Source organism: Marmota marmota, unplaced genomic scaffold (genome assembly GCF_001458135.2).
Source record: "Marmota marmota marmota unplaced genomic scaffold, marMar, whole genome shotgun sequence".
Lineage (NCBI taxonomy): Eukaryota > Metazoa > Chordata > Mammalia > Rodentia > Sciuridae > Marmota > Marmota marmota.
Genome location: NW_025999932.1, coordinates 40949834 through 40972623, shown reverse-complemented (window position 1 = coordinate 40972623; position 22790 = coordinate 40949834). Strand labels below are relative to the sequence as shown.

The window sequence follows — 22790 nt, the reverse complement described above, 5'->3', positions numbered from 1 at the left end:
CAAATGCAGCAGATAGCTTTGTTGACAGATAGAAGCAACCTTGAGCAAAGGGGTTGGACTTGACATGGTGTATAATGATGTCAGAGGAACACTGTGGGCCTCCTGAAGTGAAGCAGTGGGAAGTACACATCATCATTCCTACTTTTCTCACTAAAATATTTAACCTGAATTTAATCATGAGGAAACAATTCCATAAATCCAGAAGTGATGCAGTCTGCAAGGCAATTGACCTGGACTTCAAATATGTGAAAGCTATAAAGAATAAAAAAAAAAAAGTGAGAGTATTGTTCCAGACTGAGTTTAGGGATGTGAAATCAACTGCATCAAGCTGATTCTCCATAGATCCTGAAGAGTGTTTGTGTGTGTGTGTGTGTGTGTGTGTGTGTGTGTGTGAGAGAGAGAGAGAGAGAGAGAGAAATTTTGGGACAGGAGAGGAAATTTAAACATGAATGGTACATTTGATACGATTGAAAATATATTTAATGTCTTGTTACATGATGTCAACTTTCCACTGGTTCAGTGGGAAAATATATAGTGAGAACGCAAATGTTGAAAAATGTTAGCATTCTGATAACTCTGGGTAAAGAGCATTCTTTTCATAGTACGGTTCTTTCCATTTTTCGGTCGGCTCGTAGATTTTTAAACTAAAAAACTGGGGTATAAAAATAAATGCAAATTTACTTCCTTCCAACAGTAGAGGTTCCCGCAGACCGGAAACTACCCCTGAGAAGGCTTCCTTTCCGCGGATCTAGCGGCTTCCCGGTTTCTCTTTCCCTGCGAAATCGAGATGTGAGAGTGAACGTGAGCTGTCCTCGCTTCTGGGGCAGCTTGCTGCGGAGCCGGGAGGGGGAGATCGGGGTGCAACTCGGCCCCGGCCCCGGCCCCGTCCCCGGCCGCGTCCCTCCACACTCCGGCTAGCGGGCAGCCTGCGTCCTGGGCGGGGCTGGTGCCGGCAGCGACCAATGGGAGCCAGAGGCGGGGGCGTGGCCGGGGCGGGGCTGTGCGCTGGCTCCTAGACCAGCCCCAGGGCTCCGCAGCCTTTTCTCCACCTTCTGCGGCACCGCCCTATCTGGCCGCGTGCGAGCCTACGTTGGAGGTGGTGGGAGGCCTTGGTCCTCTGGTTAAGTTCTTGGGCAGCTTCTCTTCGCTCACGTCCTCTTTACAGCGTGGTGCCCAGGAACCGAGGACTGGAGGTATCCTTGGGGCCCTGATCTCCTGAGAGCTGACGCAGCTGGGCGTGCTCAGGTCTGCGGGTGTTCTAGGGTTCGCAGGCAGGATTTGGCTCCGTGGTGCGCGAGGTTCCGGGGACAGGATCCGCTGCCCGGCTACTGCTGCCGTGGATCGGGAGGGTTGTGTTGTTGGTGTGGAGTGATTCCTGTTCTCCAGTCATTGGGATGCAAGCGTGAAACCAATTCTGGCATTGCAGCGTTTGCGCCATTGGTGGAGCAGTTAGCTCCTCCTGCCGGTGCGTCTCTTCCCCTCTTGGACTCCTTTAGACTGTAGAGCCCCAGCCCGGCCGGCTTCGTGGGCTGAGAAAGAACACTCTACTCTTTGACTTACTCCTGGAATCAGCCAGGTTGGTTCATACTTGCAAAAACCGGTCGAATGAATTTGATCAGAAAGTTAAGGTAGCTCTGGGTTTTAAAGTCTTTCCAGGTGTAATTTTATATAAAGCAATCGCAATGGTCAGTAGTATTGTTCTGCCCAAGAAGAGCAAAACAGTGTTGAAACTGTTCTGTGGATTCTACATTCGTCTCTACTTGTGCAGTAAGAAAGTTGACAGGCATGAATTTTAGTCCTGGCTTTGCTACTGCCAATCTTTGTGACCTTGGGCTTAGTTAATTCATGGGAAATGAGATGGAATTTCCAAGATTCCTTTTAACTCCACGTTTGGTAAACTGTGTTGAGCTTATTTTTCGTTTTGCACTTTTAAAAAGAATAGGAAAAGGGAAAAGTTCATGAAAAGGCAGTCCAGCAGGGAACAAAGATCTTTGAGAGCCCAAAAGTTTAGAAACTGATTACAGCTTAAAACTACAGATGGAAAAGGAAACACAAGTGAAATTGAAAGGATTTATCAAGAATTAATTAGAGAAACTTGAAAAGCATTTCAGAAGTACAGCTATATTTAATTACCACTCCTTACACCTATACAAATAAGGTCAGGGGAAAATAAATATTAAGTAGTCATGTAAGGGAAAATATCATCAGAGAGGGTGGATAACTTAGCATGTATCTTAAGTGTAGGAAGAATCTTTGGAATTTTAAAATTTGTATGGCCATTTCCATTCAGCAAACACTTTTTTAAAAAATCAGAGGTTTTCTATCTTCCGTGCAGAAAAATCCTACATTTATTCTGAATGTGTAGAATTCTCTCCCCTCCCACCAAGATGTATATAAACACACACACACACACACACATTGCCGTGTGTGTGTGTGTGTGTGTGTGTGTGTGTGTGTATTGGTGAGTGCTGGGGATTGAATCCTGGGTTTTGTACATACTAGGCAAGTGCTTCACGGCTGAGCCATACCCTCAGATCCCAGTATTTTAAAACAGCCTTTGGAAGTTAGTGTTTTGCTGCAAAGTAGTACATGGCAGAAAGATCACACTATCTTCAGAGGCACATATAGTTTGAATACCCTGTATCCCTGAGTGAGGAAAGTTACTTTTCTTTTCAGAGGTTGTGTTGCTTCAGTTGTGAAATGTGAATAATGATACCTGTTTCATGGGGTTGTGAGGATTCAGTTAAATCCTTTGTGTGAACAATGTGTAGCAATGCCTGACATCAAGTGTTTAATAATGACAGCTGTTGTTAGTATTGAGTTCATAATGCAACATAATGGGTTTTAGTCTGTCCTCGAGAGTATGACCCAAAGGGAGCATAATGGGAAGTGATCTACAAACACTGCCTAACCCTAGATTTCTGCAAAGTTGTAATCCCTTCCCGGGGTCTTGGGCTGAGATGCTGCCAAGGACACATCCATCTCTGACTGTTTTGACTCGATTCAAAGATCTGACTATCAGATGTTTTAGTAGATACAGTTGGAATCTTTTTTCAAACTTATTGGAAGTTAAGGATCTCCAAAGAGTGCTCATGAACAAAGAAATGAGTTAGTTTACTGAACAGAGATCCAGCTCAAAATAACTGCTATGGCCAGGACAGGTTATCAGACACAGGTGACTAATTCTAACCTTAACGGGGACCTATTTTATTTGGATGTTTGTCGACCTCCTGAGGCTTTCTGGTTCTTAAGCCAAATTATTCTTTCTTTTCAGCAAACATTAACTTGGGACGTCCCAGTGGTCTTAACTGCTTAGATTAAATCCTTTAATCTTAAGGATTTAATCTTCTTTTCCTTAGGAAAAGAAAAGAGCCACAAAGTTGTTTTTAACCTCTTACTAGATAGCTTTGAAACACAATGTAATTGAATAGAAAGAACTTTCTCATAATTTAACCAGGGATGCTGACACAGGAGTAGACACCCATTTTGGAAGATGTTTTATTTTGGCAGTACTTCTGAAAACTAATGAGATGTGATCCATCCCTAGTGATTCAAGATGGCAAAGAGGCAATTGCACAATGACTTTAGTTAAGTATTTGCATGAGTATTAACCCAGACCCTTTGGGTTATAATCTAACTAAAAACTTAATATCAAAACTGACAGAGGAGGGGCTGGGGCTATAGCTCAGTGGTAGAGCGCTTGCCTAGCACTAATGAGGCACTGGGTTCGATCCTCAGCACCACATAAAATAAAATAAAAGATGTCGTGTCCTCCGAAAAAAAATTTAAAAATTCTCTCTCTCTCTCTCTCTCTTTAAAAAAAAAAAAAGTAGTGGCAGAAATTAGAAATTAATTAGTGAGATGGTATGAAGTTATATGGTAAATTTTTTAAAGTTAAAGATCGGTTATAATCTCACTTCCCATAAATTTTTGGAGGCTGTAGTGTGTGTGTGTGTGTGTGTGTGTGTGTGTGTATTCATGTGGAAAAAATTCATTTGTAAACAAGGTGAGTGAAAATGACAATCAGCTATAATGTCTTCATTGAAAAATTAATTCCTTAAAACAGGAATTTAAATGATCGCCATGTCCCATGGTATAATTGGCCACCATTTATTTAGTTTGCTGATTTTTCAGTAGCAACACAGATCCTTGGGCTGTGTTCCTGTGATCCTCATTCAGTAGGTGAGGCCTAGGTGGCTGTCCTATTAAGAAACTCTGCAGGCAGGTTCAGAACTACCAAGGAATCCCATGTTCCACAGAGGTGCTTGATGTGTATATGGTGTCTCATCCCCCGAAATACAAATCATTTAGGAGGGTAGGAGTAGAGGGGAAGGGGAGCAACTGCTTAATGGTTTCCTGGTGAGATGATGAAAACATTTTGGGACTAGATAGAGTGGTAGTTGCACAATCCTGAAGTGCCACTCAGTGTGAGTTCACCTCAAAGAGGTTTGTTCATGTTATATGAATTTCATCTCAGTAAAAAACTTGCTGAAAAAAATCACATGAATACCATCTTCGTATACTGTTTGTTGAAAAAAAATAAATAATTTCTTTTTAGAATGATTATCTTCTGAGTATTTTGATTTTTTTTCTCCGAAATGAAGCACATTTTATTGTTTATAAGATATATCCTGTTTATATGATGTATTCTGCTTAGCGATATTTCTGCCCTCATTAAAATTAAGAGAATATCTTTACCCATCACAACCTTCTTATGGGTTCTTTATTTTTAAGATGTTCTCACTCCTTTATGACTGTAGAGCCTCAGGCTGTAGCAGAAAGAATGCTGCATCTGGAGTCTGGACACTGGGTTGTCAGGCCAATTCCGCCCCCACCTGCTGTGTGGATTAGGCTGAGAGCAACTTGGTCCAACTGGGTTTTATAGCCTGTGTGTGAGAATGGTATATTTGTTTTCCTACCCCAAGCTCTTTGGGGTGATTCACTGAAATCATTTACATAACCATTTTGTTAGTTATGGTATTTCACATGCCAGTGTTATGTAATCCATGTTTTGCTTTTTAACTTGGCAATTAGCAAAACCCAAAAATGGGTTGAAGATAAAAAATGAATCATTAGATTTATTATTAATGTGTTCTTAGAGTCTATAACTTATAATGTTAATCATTATATTAGTGAAGCTAAGAATAAGTTAAGTGCAGGTATTAAGTGTTTTCAAGGATAATAGGGAGATTAGAGGAATTTGGTGGGGCAGAGCTCGCTCTTTAACATGAAAATACATAAAAGCATGATGACCTTCAGGTTCTATGCTTAGGAGCCTTCTACCTTACTCATTTGTAACTATGATTTTTTTAATATTCCTAAATGAGGAATTACTATTATTAGATTTACATAGGCTCCTCTTTGTAAATCAGGTGTGTGACCCTGATCTTGGCTCTGCTGAGAACTGACATTCTAGATAGTAGTGACTTGGGGTAGGCTTCTGGGACATGTGGATTTGGGAAATTCCTAAACACATGCAAAATAAAAACTTTGGACATATTACCACCAGTAATGACTGTAATAAATTAGAAATTTTACTTTAAACTGATAAAAGTTATAGTTGATATTACATGCACTCCTATGTATTAACTTGTGTTTCCTGTTAATGTGCACAAGGAGGCCTTTGTTTCCAACTCAGATCACATAACAACTGTTGAACATACCACAGATGTGCAGGAGCTGGGCTGTGGCATGTGAGTGTATACCACATTGAGTGGGGACATATAAAGGGAAGAAAGTTATTGAGTATCTTTCACATATGTATAATATTTAATCTCAAAGTTGGCCTATAGCTGGTATATAATTCATCTTGGTGAATAAATGTGTATGCTCTACTCTTAATTGTTGTTTTGGCTATTGTGATGGTGGTGGTTGCTAAAGAAAATACCTAGACTGAGAGGTTAACAGGAACTTCCCTACAAATAGGAATGTGGCCCTGACCCAGGTCTGCCTCTTTCCTTCATGCCAAGCTGCCTCCCAGCTAGTAACATCATGTGGCCAAGAGAACTGAGTTGGCATTTACTGAGTATACATTTGAAGTAGGTAGTGGTGGGCTGGGGTTGTGGCTCAGTGGTAGAGCACTTGCCTAGCATGTGTGAGGCATTGGGTTCAATTCTCAGCACCACATACAAATAAATGAATAAAATAAATGTCCATCATCAACCAAAAATATGTATATAATTTTCTTTAAAAAAAAGAAGTATATAGTGGTGATTTTTAAGTAATTATCATTTTACCATATGACACAGGTTTGCAACACTTTTCTGCTCCAGGGCACCTGAGGGATGTGATGCCTCCCTTTAGGGACTGGCTAAGATAGTGGCAGGTGAATACCAAATATTTATTGCATGAAGATAAAATAGACTACTCAGAAAACAGTCTCCCCTGCCTTGCACTGGATGCATAAGCACACATTGAGATATTAGCCTGGCAGATGACTTCTTGAGGCTGGAGTAATAATTAAGGCCACTTGGGCTGGGGATATAGCTCAATTGGTAGGCCCTGGATTCGATAACCACCCAACCAAAAAAAAAAAAATTAAGACCACTGATGAAGTGAGATTAGAAATTGCTGATTTGGGGCTTAGGACACAGGGTGCTTTGCTTTATTAAGGTGAGGCTCACCCTGGGATTGTTGGGGGGGTGGGTAATAGCCCTGATAGTTCCAAATAAAACCCAGGAAAGAAAAGAAGTTGTCTGTGAGAGAAGTTACTACATTGCATCCTCTTTCTTTTGTGCCCAGGAAAAACCCAGTTTGTGTAAGTCAAAGGAGAAGGGACAGCAAGAATGTCAGCCCTTAACTGGAAGCCATTTGTCTACGGAGGTCTGGCCTCCATCACAGCTGAATGTGGTAAGGAGCGCAGGTCCCCAAGTCACCTTGCCTACTGCGTTGGGATAGAGTTTTAATTGCCATGTGTTGTTTGATGTGAATGTTGCTCAAAGGCAGAACGTGAATTTAGGAAACATTAATCCCAGAATTTAAAAATGCCTCCTTTTAATTAATTTTAAAGACAGATAAGTCATTTTGGCTACTTATTAGCAGTTTAGGGTTCAGAGTTCAGTGGGGACAAAGTTGAGCCTGCCAGCCAGACAGAAGTTTTACGAATCCTGTTTGGATTGTGTTTGTTTCTGTTTTCCTCGCCCTTTCCCCTACTTTTTCAGTTAACCCATTTGGCAGAAAAGAGGTTTGGGAAGTTCAAGGGACTTCTCTGATCCTGAGGAGATTGATTTATTAGATGGACTTCATTCAGTCACTTCTTAGTTGTGTATTGTCTGTATCCTATCAATCAATGACTTCATCATTTGAGTTCCACATCTGATTCTGTTGGTTTTTTCTCTGGAATCAGTCATTCAGCACATGGATTGAGGCCTTTTGTGTGACTAGTGCTGGCCTGGACGCTTCATTTACTCAGTTGCCTTAGAAGACATGTTAACCCCCAACCCAGTTTCCTAGGTCTCTTTGCTGGGGGGCTTTCAATGAATTAATTGATGAATTTCAGTGAATGTTTCATTATACTGAATGAATTAATCTTGATTCAGTGAGTCAAAGTTACTGTTTGAAGAATGGGTTTTATATGTTTGGATTAGCTGTTAGATACTATGTGAAACATCTTTACCTGTGTTATTAGATTTAATTTTAGACTATAAAACACTGCTTCTTCCTAAGTAAAGATTCCTTTAGAAAATGAACTTTTTTTTAACCTCTTTTCAGTCACATTGTACCCAATTTTAGTTTTTTACATACATACAGAATAGTCACTTTGATTTTTTTTTTTAAGAGAGAGTGAGAGAGAGAGAGAATTTTTTAATATTTATTTTTTAGTTTTCAGCAGACACAACATCTTTGTTTTTTGTATGTGGTGCTGAGGATCGAACCCGGGCCACACGCATGCCAGGCGAGTGCGCTACCGCTTGAGCCACATCCCCAGCCCAGTCACTTTGATTTTTAAGTGCATTTCTTGTTTGTAATAGTAATTCTATTTATCTACTTTCTATAGCAATGCAATCTCCTCAGACCCTTTGTAGAGTAAGATGAGGTGTGAATAAAAATGTGAAGAAAAAAAATACATTTGTGTATTTTTTGTGTAATTGTTTTCTTTTTTAGTTGTAAACGGACAAATACCTTTAATTTATTTATTTGTTTATTTTTTTATGTGATGCTGAGGATTGAACCCAGAGCCTCATAAGTGCAAGGCAAGTGCTCTGCCACTGAGCCACAACCCCAGCCCCATTTGTGTATTTTTTAGTTATGCTAATCTTTTGGTTTCTTATTTTTTTTAAAATAGAAGAGTGCACAATATCTCCCATTTCTTAATATTTCTGACTTCATATTATAGTCTGAATGCTTCCTTAGTAATATATCACCATGGATACTTTATTTAGTGGAATTTCTTTTTATTAAGTGAACTATTTCTTTAACATTTCAAGGCACATTCCCCATTGATTTAACCAAGACACGGCTTCAGATTCAAGGCCAGACAAATGACGCCAACTTTAAAGAAATTAGGTATCGAGGAATGTTGCATGCATTGGTGAGAATAGGCAGAGAAGAAGGGCTGAAGGCTCTGTATTCAGGGTGAGTGAATTTTTGAGTGTTTATTTTTCACTATTGACCATTTCAAACAGATAGACCTAAGACTAGCGTTCATCAAGAAAAAGTAAAGATTCAAGGTATATTTGAAGATCAATTAGCATGGTAGACTTTTCAGTTTTAATTTCAATGGTGTTTTCTAAATACATATTTTATGTAGTATATGTTTTGGTGAAATTGTGTTTTTCCTGTATTCAATAGCCTCTTGGTATTCTTTTTCACACTTTGAAAGAACAGTCCTTTTCCTTAGCTATTCTGAATTATCTAGTTTTTTTTTGCCATCATGAAAATGATACAGTATGGCTGAGTTGCATTGAACTAATTTTCACTATTTAAACACTGTTCAGTATTTAATAAACAGTGTTCCGTAAGGTGCTGGGTGAGAGAGTGAATGAGCCAAGGTCCTACTCAGTCAGTTCTTGCATGAAACAGAATTTACTTGGATAGTTTAAATGAAGAAAAAGGAAAGCCCTTGCATTTTCATACAAATGGGCAAATGATCTCCACTTACATTTTCATTGAGGTTAAATATGAGGGGCCAAGCTTCCACTTGATGAACTTACTGGTAATTGGCACAAATTTTACTGAACCAACTTGTATTTTTGTTGGATCTTGACTTTTAAGAAATCCATTTTGGTGTAGTTTGAGTGTGTCTCTGCATGTTTCTCCCTGAGGATATCAAGTGACCCCTTGCCTGTTGGTTTGGCAGGATTGCCCCCGCCATGCTACGCCAGGCTTCCTATGGCACCATCAAGATAGGCACTTACCAGAGCTTGAAGAGATTGTTTGTTGAACGCCCAGAAGGTGAGTGGGGAATCTGTTTTCCACCTGGGGTCCACCAGCAGATGGGGTTTTTGATCTTTTTATTCAAGTGGTTTTGGAAAGAATTTTTCTTTGTGACTTTACTATGACTAAGGAGAAGTCTGAGTGTAAAGTCTAAAAGAATTGTGCTATGTCAAGTCAGGCACCAGCTGAATTGAGAGGAGCAATACTTACAAAGAACCATCTCTATAAACGTTTTAATTAGTTGTCCTCATTTCCAAAATGCCTAGACCTACGGTATGTTGTTACCATTTAATCTAGCTTAAAATTTTAAAAAACATATGAATTATCACCCATTTTTTCAGGACAGCATTGAATACAGTTCTTAGCATTAAGAGCTCTTGAGTTCCAATACTCCATGTCTGATTGGTTCCATGACTTTGTTTTAATCCATAGAATTCTCTCTTTTCTTTCTCTGCCCCCCCCCCCCGCAATGTATGAGCACCAGTCACTTGTATGAGAGTGGTGAAACACTTTGAAAATACTTTGGCATATTTCAAACTAAATACACATGATGTGCTTTTAAAACTGTCTGTGCCAAACAAAGCTCCATGTTACCTCATAGGAATGTGTCTCTTTTTTGTTCTTCTAACAGATACAGCTCATCTTAATTATGATGGTCTGACTTTACACACAAAATTGAATTGGTAGATGGTAACTCACTTTGCATGATCATTCAAACTTATTTTTCAGATACTAAGAGTTAGCTAGCAGAATTCCTTTGAAAATGAGTTGATTCATAAAGGATAAATTTATCTTAAGGTGAATAAGTCACTTATTTGGGTTATGGACAGGAAGAATTCTGTATATATGGAAAGTCAAATACTATGTCTTTGTTTACAGATGAAACCCTACTGATCAATGTCATATGTGGAATTCTCTCTGGTGTCATATCCTCAGCCATTGCTAATCCAACGGATGTTTTGAAAGTAAGCAGTGCTAGTTACATCTGAGAGGAACATTCTATATTTTCTTACTGAGAACAACAGATTTTATTTTATTTTTTAATTTTTTATTGTTGGTTGTTCAAAACATTACATAGTTCTTGATATATCATATTTCACACTTTGATTCAAGTGGGTTATGAACTCCCATTTTTACCCCGTATACAGATTGCAGAATCACATCAGTTACACATCCATTGATTTACATATTGCCATATGAACAACAGATTTTAGATAATGAAAATCTGTCAATATAAAATTCTGTGTATATGCAAATCTATTTATACTGTAAAGGTTATAAAGACTAAATATCCACTAAGTGCATTTCCCACTGATAGAGATGTGCTCAAAAATAGAGCTCATTTTGGAGACAAGGATCTTGGTGACTGAGCAAGAAAAAATTTTAAGCTTGAATAGATGCATTTGATTTCTTTTTTCATAGAAAAATCTTCATTGTCTTAATGGTTTATTAACAATAGATAGGCTAACCTGGTGTGGTGGCACAGGCCTGTAATCCCAGCGACTGGGGAGAGTGAGACAGGAGGATCACAAGTTCCAGGCCAGCCTCAGCAACTAAATGAGACCCTATCTCAAAATAAAAAAATAAAAAGGGCTTGGGACTTAGCTCAGTGGAGCATCCCTGGGTTCAATCCCCAGTACAAAAAAAAAAAAAAAAAAGGAAAGGGTTACAAATGCAAGCTGCTCATTAATAACTATTTCTAAATGCATTTTCTTACCTTTTAATTTGTTTTAAGAAATACAAGATATTTACTTATTGTAATTAGATGTAACATATTAGATAACCTTATTGAGAAACTAGTATTTTAGTCAGTTTTTTTGTCAGTGTGACCCAAATACCTGACAAGAACAACATAGGAAAGTTAATTTGGGGTTCACAGATTCAGAGGTCTGAATCAGTAGACAGCTGACTCTGTAGCTCTGGGCTCAAACTGAGGCAGAAAATCATGGCAGAAGAGTATGGCAGAAGAAAGCAGCTCAGGACATGGCAACAGAAAGCAAAAAGAGTTCTGCTTATCAGGAACAAAATATAAGCCTCAAAGGCATTAGCTCCTCCTTCCCCCCCAGTGTCCCTCCTCTTCTAGCCACACCCTTCCTATCTACAGTTATCATCCAATTAATCCATCACTTGGATTAATGCACTGATTAGGTCAAGACTTTCATAACCCAGTTATTTTACCTATGAACTTTCTTTCATTGTCTCACATGAGCTTTTGGGGAACACCTCATATCTAAACCATAACAACTAGAGACACAGCACCTGCCAGGTTTCTGTTCTTGCGACTAAAAGGCTCAGGGGTCGCTCCATTGAACTGGGCTAACTGGGCTGTGCAAAATAACCACACAAGAGACACAAATATCTTTTTCTTTGGGGCTGTGACGGCTCCTCTGACCTTAAGGGTCTGTAGGGAGAGAGAGAGAGAGCACACATGTGCTGACCCCTTTTGTTGAGGAGAAGCTATTCAAAAGAGGCAAGGGGTCAGGTTTCAGGGGGCTGAGTCTATCTTCATGATGTCCACTGTCAGCAGGTTGACTGACACCTGGGTAGGCCACACCCAATGGCACAGTAAGAGGAGGGGACACACACAAGGCACTTCCAAGGAACATTCTGTCCTAAACAGGGTAAGGAGTTATATTACAAAGGAACAGGTGAGCATAGCTCCACCCATGGGGCTGTAGGAAGACACAGTCACTCGAACCCTCGAAGAGCGGGGCAGTCTAGCAGCGTGGGTGCCTGATGCCACATTGCCCAGCAGGGGAATTAACTCAGTCACGTGCGAGGTTGGTCTCCCACAAGCACCCTTAAATCCTTTTTGGAATAAGCAAGGGCATAAGTAATTAAATAAAAACCAGGGGGTCTGGGGCTGTAACTCAGTGGTAGCGTGCTTACCTTGCATGTGTGAGGAAAGGCAGTTCCAGGGTTTGATCCTCAGCACCACATAGAAAGAAAGAAAGGAAGGAAGGAAGGGAGGGAGGGAGGGAGGGAGGGAGGGAGGAAGGGAGGGAGGAAGGAAATTGTGTCCATCTGCAACTAAAAAAAATATTTTAAAAAGGGGGGGCTGGGGTTGTGGCTCAATGGTAGAGCGTTCTAGCATGCATGAGGCACTGGGTTCAATCCTCAGCACCACATAAAATAAAATAAAGATATTGTGTCCACCTATAACTAAAAAATAAATATTAAAAAAAAACAGGCATGCATCATTTTCTGAACCCCCTTGAGTTATTCTTTCTCCTATCCCCACATTTAATAAGTATTCTATTTAACAAAGACTACATGCTTAGCATCTCAAATGACTAAGAAAAGGTTCCTGCTCTCAGAGACTTCAATCTAATAGAAGATTCTAAGAAGCATCAAAGCTATATGCAGCTTGTTGAGCATACCACATGTTAGGTACATGTGCTATAGTGAAGGTACAGCATGTATGAAGAAAAAATACAAGGCTCTTTTACCTTCTGTTTGAGGTAAGAGAGCTAGAGCAGGATATCTTTATTTTTTAAACATACCCCAGGGCTTAGGAGAAAGGCAGTTCCTATATTTTGGTTTATTTTGCCATGTTAGTGTGGCAGTTAACCATTTCTTTTAGAAGCTGGTGGTAATGTGTTTGCTCCCTAAACAAATATGAGTAACCACTTTTTTAGTTGAAATCCTTTTCATTTTAAAGAAGGCAAAGAGCTACATCAAACATGATATTTTGGTGGAATCTTGGTCATGTGGATCACATGGCCTTTTGAAGTTCACTAGTAAGTTCAAGTGTAACAGAGTCTAACAGTATCATGTGGTCGTCATGTGGCCAGCTTGCCTGCATACCTTTTCGTTCAGCGGGTTGGAAATAGTAGTGACTTGGAGCATTTTAAGACCCATGCTTGCCTGTGTTTCATGCAGCTAAGTGTACTGGATAACTCTTATTAATTATATTAGAATTGCCATCACTTTCTTTCCTGCTTAGTCACCTACAGGGAAATATGCTATTTTCTGTCCTTCCCAAAGACTTTTAAAAATTTAATTTATTGAGACTTAATGAAATACTGTATATAGGACCTTCTGGACTCTCCTTGGTGCCTTTTGGAGATTCCAGAGTTCCCAAGAACCAATCATTGTATGTTTTTAGTCTACTGAGAACTTTTAAGCAGCATTACAGTAATAATTTATATTACAGTTTTTTCTAAGGTTATCAAGTTGATTGATTTTCAGAGGCATACAAGGGTGGTGGTGGGGAGAATGTGCAATTTTCCTTCACTTATTGGTCTTTAAAATCATCTCTAGATACGAATGCAAGCACAAAACAGTAATATTCAAGGTGGAATGATAGGCAACTTCATTAACATTTACCAGCAGGAAGGGACGAGAGGACTGTGGAAGGTAAGCTTAAAGAACATATCCAGCTGACTTAGTTCTTACCATTTTTCCTTTTTAAAATTTGTCCTATTTCCATCATTTTATTTTAACCCAAGTGGCATAAAGGAATAACGGAAGAGTGGTGTCTTCTGCCCTCGAAGATATGATCTTCCTTATTTATTTCCTTATCTGTAAAATGGAAATGTAAAGAATATATCATGATTTAAAAATACCTTTTGAATAATTCATGTGTAAGAAATTTTGTGAAAGTTGAGCATGTGTTTTCTTTTTGTTGTTTAAATCCTTATGGAGAAGGTATCTAGGTTTGAGTTCTACTGGCGCAACATAGTTTCAAGGCCCTGAAGTGAAATCTGGATATTAGGCAAGTGCTGGTGTGGAGTGCTATTTGCTAGAATTCTAATGACTTGTCTATTCATAGAAGAGACCCTAAATATCATGTAGTATGATCTCTCAGTATGACAAGGAGACTTCAGGCTCTGAGAGGTGACTTGTCCTGGCCAAGGTCTGGCCCAAAATTGTGCAGATGGTGCCAGAGTCAGAATTAGACCTTAGAGCTTTAGAGTGCTTTCTCTGTGGTCTTTTCAGTCTGTCGGTCCACAGGAGGAACACATGAAAAGTGGTTATAGTGTGTGGAATAGAACTTTGCACGTTTGCATTCTATGGAGGGCTATCCAAATCATCTTATTATTATTTTTACACAGGGTGTGTCCCTTACGGCTCAAAGGGCTGCTATTGTTGTTGGTGTGGAGCTGCCAGTCTATGACATCACCAAGAAGCATCTGATTCTCTCAGGCCTGATGGGAGACACTGTGTATACCCACTTCCTGTATGTTTATGGGTTTTTTTAAAATTAATATTTTAGGTATGCAATTTAGGGTGACAATTTAATATAAATTTATAGACACTTTAGAGAAAGTTTATTATAAAAGTATTATGTTTTCACATTTGAAAATGTGTAGCACAGAAGTCAAACAGGACAGAGTATAAGTTCTTATCCCTATACATAGGCAGCTATTGTTAACAGTTTCATATGTACCTGTGTGTATATAAATGTGCATATAAATGTCTACAAAAGTATGTTACATGTACTTCATTACTGGGATCAAACCCAGGGCCTTGAGTGTACCAGGCAAGTGCTCTACCACTGAACTTTACCTCCAGCCATTTGTATATGCTTTTTAAAACTTAACAATAAATTGCACACATCTTTCCATGTCAGTTCTTTCAGACTTAATTTATTTTTAATAGCTTCAGATTATCATGTTATATAAACATATTATAGATTATTTAATACTTAAAGTAGCAGGGGTGACTGCCCTGACAGGGACTTTTGGCAAAGCATGGAGACTGATCTGACTGTGACCACTAGGGAGAGCACTGCTGACCTCTGGTGGATAAGAGCTTCCCCAGGCAGCCAACTGACAGCCTCCATAACAAAGAATGACCTCATCCAAAGTGTGATTAGTGCTGAGGTTTAGAAACCTTCTGTGAGTAATTGATTCTCTTGAAAGAAACACCTCGGACAAGTAAACCTTTAGCATAGTTCTTGAGCAGGAAAAAGATTCATGAACCAGGTATCACACTCATGACCAAAAGTGGTTCAGAAAGCTCTGATTCACAAAGTGTGCAGGCAACATTTATAGTCAGAGAAATGGAAATGGGATACAAATGGTTTCATTTAGTCTTTTTCAACTTCACAATGGGAAGAAAGTGTTCCCATACATCCATTCTGTTTTTCACTTTGAGTACAGAATTCAGTAAATTATATGAGATATTCAACCCTTTATTATAGAGTAGGCTTTTAATTATATTAGACAGTTTTTCCCAAGTGCAGGTTAATATAAGTATTCTGAACATGTTTAAAGTAGGCTAGGCTAAGTTATGATGTTCAGCAGGTTAGGTATATTAAATGCATTTTTTACTTATAATTTATATTTCCAATTAATGATGGGTTTATTGGAACACAACACCATCATAAATTGAGAAATAGCCTGATTGACTGCAGTTCTGCATTGACCCTATTTGGACATGTTTTGGCAGCTTTCAGCTTATGATTGACTGAATGTTTGGCTGAGACTTGGCTACTTGTTACTAGTAGACTGTCACATTAGTTTGCACGTTTGTTTGCAGGTAGATTTCAGTTAGTCATGTAAAGATGATGCTTTAGGTTAAACACAGTTCAATCGAATAATACCTAATGTGGTCTGTGGTAGTCTTTTGAGAGTGGAAGTCTAGGAGAACCTAAGACCCCTGGTAGTTATTCCACTAGGGAGAGCTTGTTTTTTGATCTTCATGAATAATATGAATATAATATGGCTAGAATTACTCTGATGCCACTTACAGGTAAATAGATGAAATAGTTCATCCTTGGAGTATGTTCCTTCATGTTTCTATGATTCTTTGACTTTGCAGAACCTCAGAGTACTCTTAGCTGTGGCTGGAATTTAAAAGCCAATAAAATCAGTGCTGGTATTTAAAGAAGTTTATCTAGCTTTCTAGATATGGACCTTTTATTTGATATATTTCATGTCATTACATGTCTCTTCACTTTTGGGAGGAGGTTGCTTCCTTCTTTGATGTGTGCTGAGTGGTGACTAACTTTTGGGGCCTTTTTTTTTCCAATTAAATCTTCATAGCTCAAGCTTCACCTGTGGTCTGGTGGGGGCCCTGGCCTCAAACCCTGTTGATGTTGTAAGAACCCGTATGATGAATCAGAGAGTTATTAGAGATGGCGGATGCTCTGGCTACAGGGGTACCCTCGATTGCTTGTTACAGGTGAGAATGGATGAATGTCTGTGCAGGGTTGAGAATTTTTTTTGTGCTACATGGGGGTAAACTATTATAAATATAAAATCTAAACAGATATTGAAATGAAAAGCTCATTTTCTACATGCTTCCACTCTGATATTTGGGGCTCACAGTTTTAGAGGTTTTGGTCCATTTAGTTATTTCATATATATATTTGTGTGTGTGTGTGTGTGTGTGTGTATGTGTGTGTTGGATGGCTGCAAACACTATTAATGCATTTGACATAATTGGAAAGTTGGAAGTTAACTCCATTTTTCTTTTCTTTTGTTTTTAACAGACATGGAAAAATGAAGGTTTTTTTGCTCTGTATAAAGGGTTTTGGCCAAATTGGTTGAGACTTGGTCCTTGGAATATCATTGTATCCTTTTATGTCGTAATAGATCTGAAAAAAGATAGAGCCAAAGAATATTGCTTATGTAAACTGTCATTATCAATTATAATTTGGAAGTGGTTTCTTACCCTTTTTGAGTGTCTCTCATTGTAAGAAATAACTACTCAGTTTCTTTTTTAGAGTTAGTTTCTACTCAAGTCTCTGCTAGATACTATGATCTTAGTTTAATAATGGTGTTATTGAAAGGTAATTAGATTAGTGAAATTTCTCATCAGATTTTATGATTTCAGAGAGAGACAAGGATTGAGTTTATATCTAACTGCTCTGGAGAAGGATACGGTTGGCAACAGGGTCTAAAAATGCTTATTGCTGAGGCTACCTGGAGATAACAGGAAATCAACTCTGGAATTGTTTGGCTGGTCTACACTATTCCTTTTTTCCAAAATAGGAGGCAGAAAAGGAGTGTGTTTTATTTGACTTTCTTATCACTATGACCAAAAGACCTGACAGGAACAACATAGTGGAAAGAAAGCTTATTTGGGGCTCACAGTTTTAGAGTTTTTGGTCCATAGATGGCTGACTCCATCACTCTGGGCACAAGAGGAGGCAGAAGGCCATGGCAGAGTCAAGCAACTCAGGACGGGGCAACAAGGAAACAGCGAGAGAGCTCTACTTACCAGGGACAAAATATAAACCCCAAGGGCATGCCCCTATTGACCTATCTCCTCCAGCTACACCCTATCTGCCTACAGTTACTGCCCAGTTAATTTGTATCAGTGGATCAATCCACCAATTAGATTGCAACGCTCATAATCTAAACATTTCACCTCTGAGTTTTCTTCATTGTCTCACACATGAGATTATTGGGGATATCACATGTCTAAACGTGAATAGAGGTGAAAAGGCAGAATGAAGAAGCAGAAGGGTTGGATTTTGCCCTTCTCTTAATTCTCTTTATCTGCTCCTTCCTCACAAGAAAGGGTGCCTAGAAGAAACCCAGAGGAGAGCTTCCCAGGGATTGCTGTCTCCATCTTTCACAAAGAAGTTTACTGTTCCAGAAAGCCTTCATACTAATCAAAATCACATTATCACATACAAAATGACAAAAGATAATCAGTGTGGGTGTCTTTCCAGAAGAGGCTGAGACCGGGGATTTGCAGATCTCAGTCCTCAGCAGTGACTTTCTGTTCCATGCTGACCTTCTGGGCAGGCTTTTGGAGAGATGGTTAAGGCTGTAGCTCCTCATATTTAATTGTGCCTGGGCATATTTATTAGCAGGTGTGCGAGTTGTAAGTCTGTTTATACTAATTGAAGTTGGTAAGATGACATTTTTTTGGCAGCCTTAACCCATCACTGCAGTTCTTTGTGACATATGAACAGCTGAAGAAATTGGACTTGTGACAAGTGAGGGCTACACAAGACATCTGTCTGAAAATGCTAACTTCTGCAATGGTAGAGCTTCCTGTGTTTCACTCTGCTTCTCACTGCTCAGCTCATCACAGATTCTGGGATGGCAGCAACAGATGAAGAAGGCTGGGGTGGTTCAGACTGCTGCTGTTGGCATCGGACGCTCTTCATCCGTGTTTAATGGCCTAAATTGTAACATCCAAACACTAGTCCTTACCATTGAAGTGCCCTTCAACTTCAAAGATAATACACAAAGAAATTTTGCAAGAAAATCAGGTACCATGTGCTGTTTTCTTCAGGGAGAGCAGCTTCTGCTGCCTCTCAGCTTATAGCTGCAGATGTCTGCTGCTTTAAAACAGCTCATGGAAATGATGCAGTGGAGCCTCCAAGACAGTGTTATTGTTCCTGAAGTGCTGGGAGCTTTTGCTTCTTGGCAGCTGAAGACATTTCATGCATGGAGACCTGGACTTGTTAACCCCAGGAATAGACAGTGCAGGAAATAGATCCTTGGGATATTGCACTGCTCTATACTCTCCTATCTTTTCTGGATCTTTCACTTATAATAAGTGATTTTAAACCATTGAAGACTTGACCTTTGTGAGGAATTGTTACAGTGTATTAATACCAGTGCTGTGTTGGCTTCCAAGGTTACAAGGTCTGTGGGTGGGAGATGTTTTCAAGTGCTTGCCTCCTGTTTTAGGTAATGTGAGTAATTTGCTCTGTGATTTTGGGCAAAATTTATGACTTCCCAATCTAGAAAATGGGAATAATTATATCTAATGATGTTGGGGTCAAATGAAGAAAAAAGAGCAGGTGTTGCTATGTGGCCTGAAGTGAAGTATGTTTACATCATGTTGAAGCTCTAATCTCTAAACAGTCTGCGGATGCGAAGAAAGTCATATTACCATGGGCTTCTCACAGTAATAATGAGTGAAGCCCTTTGTTAAAAAAGAAGAACATATAAATGAAGGTTTATCTTAACAGAATGTTGCTAGTGAACTGAGTTGATTTTTCCAATTTCTAGCTTTTACTTTTAGTTCATGTCATGTTTGTTAAAATGTTTCCTGCCTTAGACTTCCTAGTTAGTGTGGATGGAAAATACTTGCTTGAAATTTTTTAGATTTTTTTTTTTTTTTTTTTTGTGATGCTGGGGATTGAACCCAGGACCTCAAAGACAGCTGAAGAAGACATTTCATGCATGGAGAATCCATATCCCCAGCCCAAAATAGTTTCTTTAGTGTACCTGTTTATCTAATTTCCAATAAAAGGTACATGACATTTTCCTTTTTTCTTTTTTTAGTGCTATAGTAAATCATTCTCCTTCCTTCTCGTCTTCACTGTATTTTCAAAACAAAAGTGTCCCTCAGAGCCCCAAGAATTTTCTGTTTCTAGAAGATAGCCTAAGAAAGGGGGTTGGATCCTTTCTGGTTCAACCTTTAAGAACCATATTAAATTCTAACTTGGGCTCCAGGGCAGGCCATTTCTACAGAATGTGCCAGAGAGATTTCCAGTTTGTCTAGCCCCATGACTCCTTCCTCCTTGGAAGAGAGGGAATATGAGTTTTCTTGAAGGATCAGGCAATTTTCCTCCAAGCCATTTTTACCTTGTCGTCTTTATTAGAAAACATTTTGGAAACAGAAATTGGAAAACATTTTGTGAAACAGAATTTTATCTTCAAAAGTAAAAGTCATTAAAAAAAAAAAAACACAAAAAACAAGGAAAGAAAAAAGGTCATTGATGGTTTGTAGGTATTGACTACCTAGACCAAGATGAAAGGCCACATGCCCCTGGCTTCACTAGATGGCAGCAGAGGACCCTGAACTGTCTGCAGGCACTGAATGTTATCTTATAGGAGATTTTTTCTCCTTAGCGGACATTCCATTAATGTGAGAGACTTCTGTAGAGAGACTTTCACCTTTGAGTTGAAAAGATTGCTTTTCTCAAACCACTCTTTGTTTAATGTTGAAAAAATTTTATTTTTTAAAGCACGTAAAATTTCTAAAATGGAAACAAGTTGTTTTGAAAACCATATAGAGTGAATGTCGGACAATCTGTCATTATTATACATTTATTCAAATTATATGTGTCCCTACCAGGTGAAAGGAAATCAAAACCTCATGTATAAGACAAAAATGTAGCATAGGTTTATTAAGTGCCTTATAGAACAGGATCCTAACCTGCTTTTTTTTTTTCAGTCTTCTCTTTCTTAATTATGAAAGTTAATGCAATTGTGGAAGCGCCTAACCACGAAACAACTTAAGGAACTGGGAGGCTTGATCCCCTTATTTTCAGGGGATGATCACTAGTCCCCACCCCTTGGATGTTGCTTACGAATGGCAAAAGAATTTCTAGTTTTTATAACCAAGTTGAAGAAAATGTTTTTGTAAGCTTATGGATTTGTGTAATTTGATGCTAAATGTTGCTGATCTGTCATATAAAAAATGGCTCCTGTTCATATTTATTCATGTGCTAGAAATAGTATTCATTATTCAAAGAGTATACACATCACAAGTATCTATATCTCAAGCTCTTTATTTAAATGTTGTTGGAATATGTAGTGTAAATCTTTTGTTTCATTTATTTAATAAATTAGAGTAATATATAATAACAAAACAGTTTGTGATTATTTCAGATAATTAGAAACATTTAAACAAAGGTAATACAGAGTCTAAAAGGCTGGGGAAGATACCGTGTCTAAGGACATTTCTCTCTGCTGGAGAAGTTGAGGGATCATCTTGCTTAATGCCTGGTACCTGCGTGGAACATCCCTGCCCCCGCCATTGTATGAAATGTCCTGCAGCTCAGTAGAGGCCAGTGAACTTGATCCTGCGGCTGGTTTGGCAAGTCAGCAGCCTGGACATTTAAAACACTAATATGACTGAGGTCACCATTGTGAATTATCAAGTCCCCTCAACCTGTCTTCCAACATTGGGTGTTGCTAGAAGCAAGACTGGGCTCCTTGATCCACTGTGGACCAGGCAAGGATACCCAGTTGGCAGAAAATAACCAGTGAATGAATGTGAACTTGGTTCATTAATTTTTTTACTTAAAAATATTCTCTAGGTGCCTGTCTTAATATTTGGATTAAACAGTGGTTTATGGAAACACCAGAATGGGTAAAATGGGGAAATTTTTTTCTTAGTAGACTTCATTTTTTAGATCCATAGCAAAACTGAGTGGAAGGTACAGAAATTCTCTTTTGTCCTCTGCATCCCCCATTATCAGCATCCCACACTAGAGGGGTGTATTTGTCAGAACTGATGAACCTACATTGACACATCATTAGTACCCAAAGTCCATAGCTGACATTAGGGTTCACTCTTGGTTTTGTACATTCTGTGGGTTTGGACATAGGTATCCATCACTGTTATATTATCAGAATAGTCTCATTGCCCTAAAAAAGGGAGGTGTTTACAGTGCTGATAATCAAACCCTGGGCCTCGTGAATGCTAGGCAAGCACTCCGCCATTGAATCATATTTCCAGTTTAAAACCTTGTCCTTGTTCTATTTAAGCAATTGGATGATATAGCCTTACATGGTTGACTACATATGAAGGTCAGTGGGAACAGCTGGCTGCTGGTGTGCCTCAAATGCCTGTGGACAGAGGGACTCTCACTTGCATGATGGCACCTGTTGGACACATTTAGCTTTCAAGCCAGGGTATGAATTTTTAAAACTGGCAGCTGGGAAAATGTGACAGGGTAAATTTTTGGCACATTATAAGGAGATCCATTCTAGAGCAAAGCAGGGGAATGCAAGGCAAAGCTGGTGTAGTAATCTGTCTCACAAACTAGATGCAAATAATGGAATTGAGAACACCAAGAGCAAAAACTTGGAAACCAAAGCAGGAGTATGAAGTTTAAGTGATAGCACACTGCATGCTTTATGCTTAAGTTATATCGTAAAAAGGCCTTCCCAACTACATACATTGGTTAAAATACATAACAACAAAAATCAAACAGATACAGGGAGATCTTACCACCATCCCTTCATCAAAGTAGCTGGAGACCCTCATTGAAACACATTTTCAAGTTAAAAGATATGCCCAGGGCAGGAGATTTAACCAAAATTTTATTTATTTATTTACTTGACATTATGCATACAAGGAATATAACTTATTCTAATTAGGATCCCATTCTTATGGTTGAACATTATACGGAGTTTCACTGGTTGTGTATTCATATATGAACATAGTAAAGTTATGTCTTGATTTGTTCTACTGTCTTGCCTATTCGCATGCCCCCTCCCTTCCCTTCATTCCTCTTTGTCTAATCCAATCAACTTCTATCTCCCCTCCCCCACATTGTGTGTTAGCATCCACATATCAGAGAACATTCAGCATATGATTTTTTGAGATTGGCTTATTTCGTTTAGCATGATAGTCTCTAGTTCCATTCATTTACTGGCAAATATTATAATTTCATCCTTTATTATGACTAATATTCCATTTATGTATATATATGTATACATACATATACATATTGGTATAGATGTGGATATATGTGTATATAT

General features: G+C 38.9%; 1 protein-coding gene across 5 annotated transcripts; it reads left to right on the top strand.

Annotated features, from left to right (window-relative positions):
* The first annotated feature begins 1017 nt into the window (after positions 1 to 1017).
* On the top strand, positions 1018 to 20890 carry Slc25a30 (solute carrier family 25 member 30). Of its 5 annotated transcripts, none has more exons than XM_015484305.2 (10): positions 1021 to 1245; positions 6742 to 6849; positions 8427 to 8574; positions 9299 to 9393; positions 10255 to 10340; positions 13639 to 13734; positions 14433 to 14557; positions 16368 to 16506; positions 16817 to 16897; positions 18230 to 20890. In XM_015484305.2, the coding sequence occupies exons 2-10, from the start codon at positions 6786 to 6788 to the stop codon at positions 18269 to 18271; spliced, it is 876 nt and encodes a 291-aa protein (XP_015339791.2). In that variant the 5' UTR covers positions 1021 to 1245; positions 6742 to 6785; the 3' UTR covers positions 18272 to 20890. The 5 variants fall into 5 exon arrangements, with proteins under 5 accessions (XP_048656899.1, XP_015339791.2, XP_015339793.1 ...); XM_015484307.2 differs by having other exon boundaries at positions 1022 to 1193; XM_015484304.2 differs by lacking the exon at positions 1021 to 1245 and adding an exon at positions 1325 to 1576.
* Positions 20891 to 22790: the final 1900 nt, after the last annotated feature.

Bases quoted from the DNA above. Each gene is read 5' to 3' on its own strand.
- Slc25a30 (XM_015484305.2), top strand. From the start codon at position 6,786: ATGTCAGCCCTTAACTGGAAGCCATTTGTCTACGGAGGTCTGGCCTCC. The intron at 9,394-10,254 runs GTGAGTGGGGAA...CTTTGTTTACAG, and splicing joins GTTTGTTGAACGCCCAGAAG to ATGAAACCCTACTGATCAAT. The intron at 16,898-18,229 runs GTATCCTTTTAT...CCATCACTGCAG, and splicing joins TTGGTCCTTGGAATATCATT to TTCTTTGTGACATATGAACA.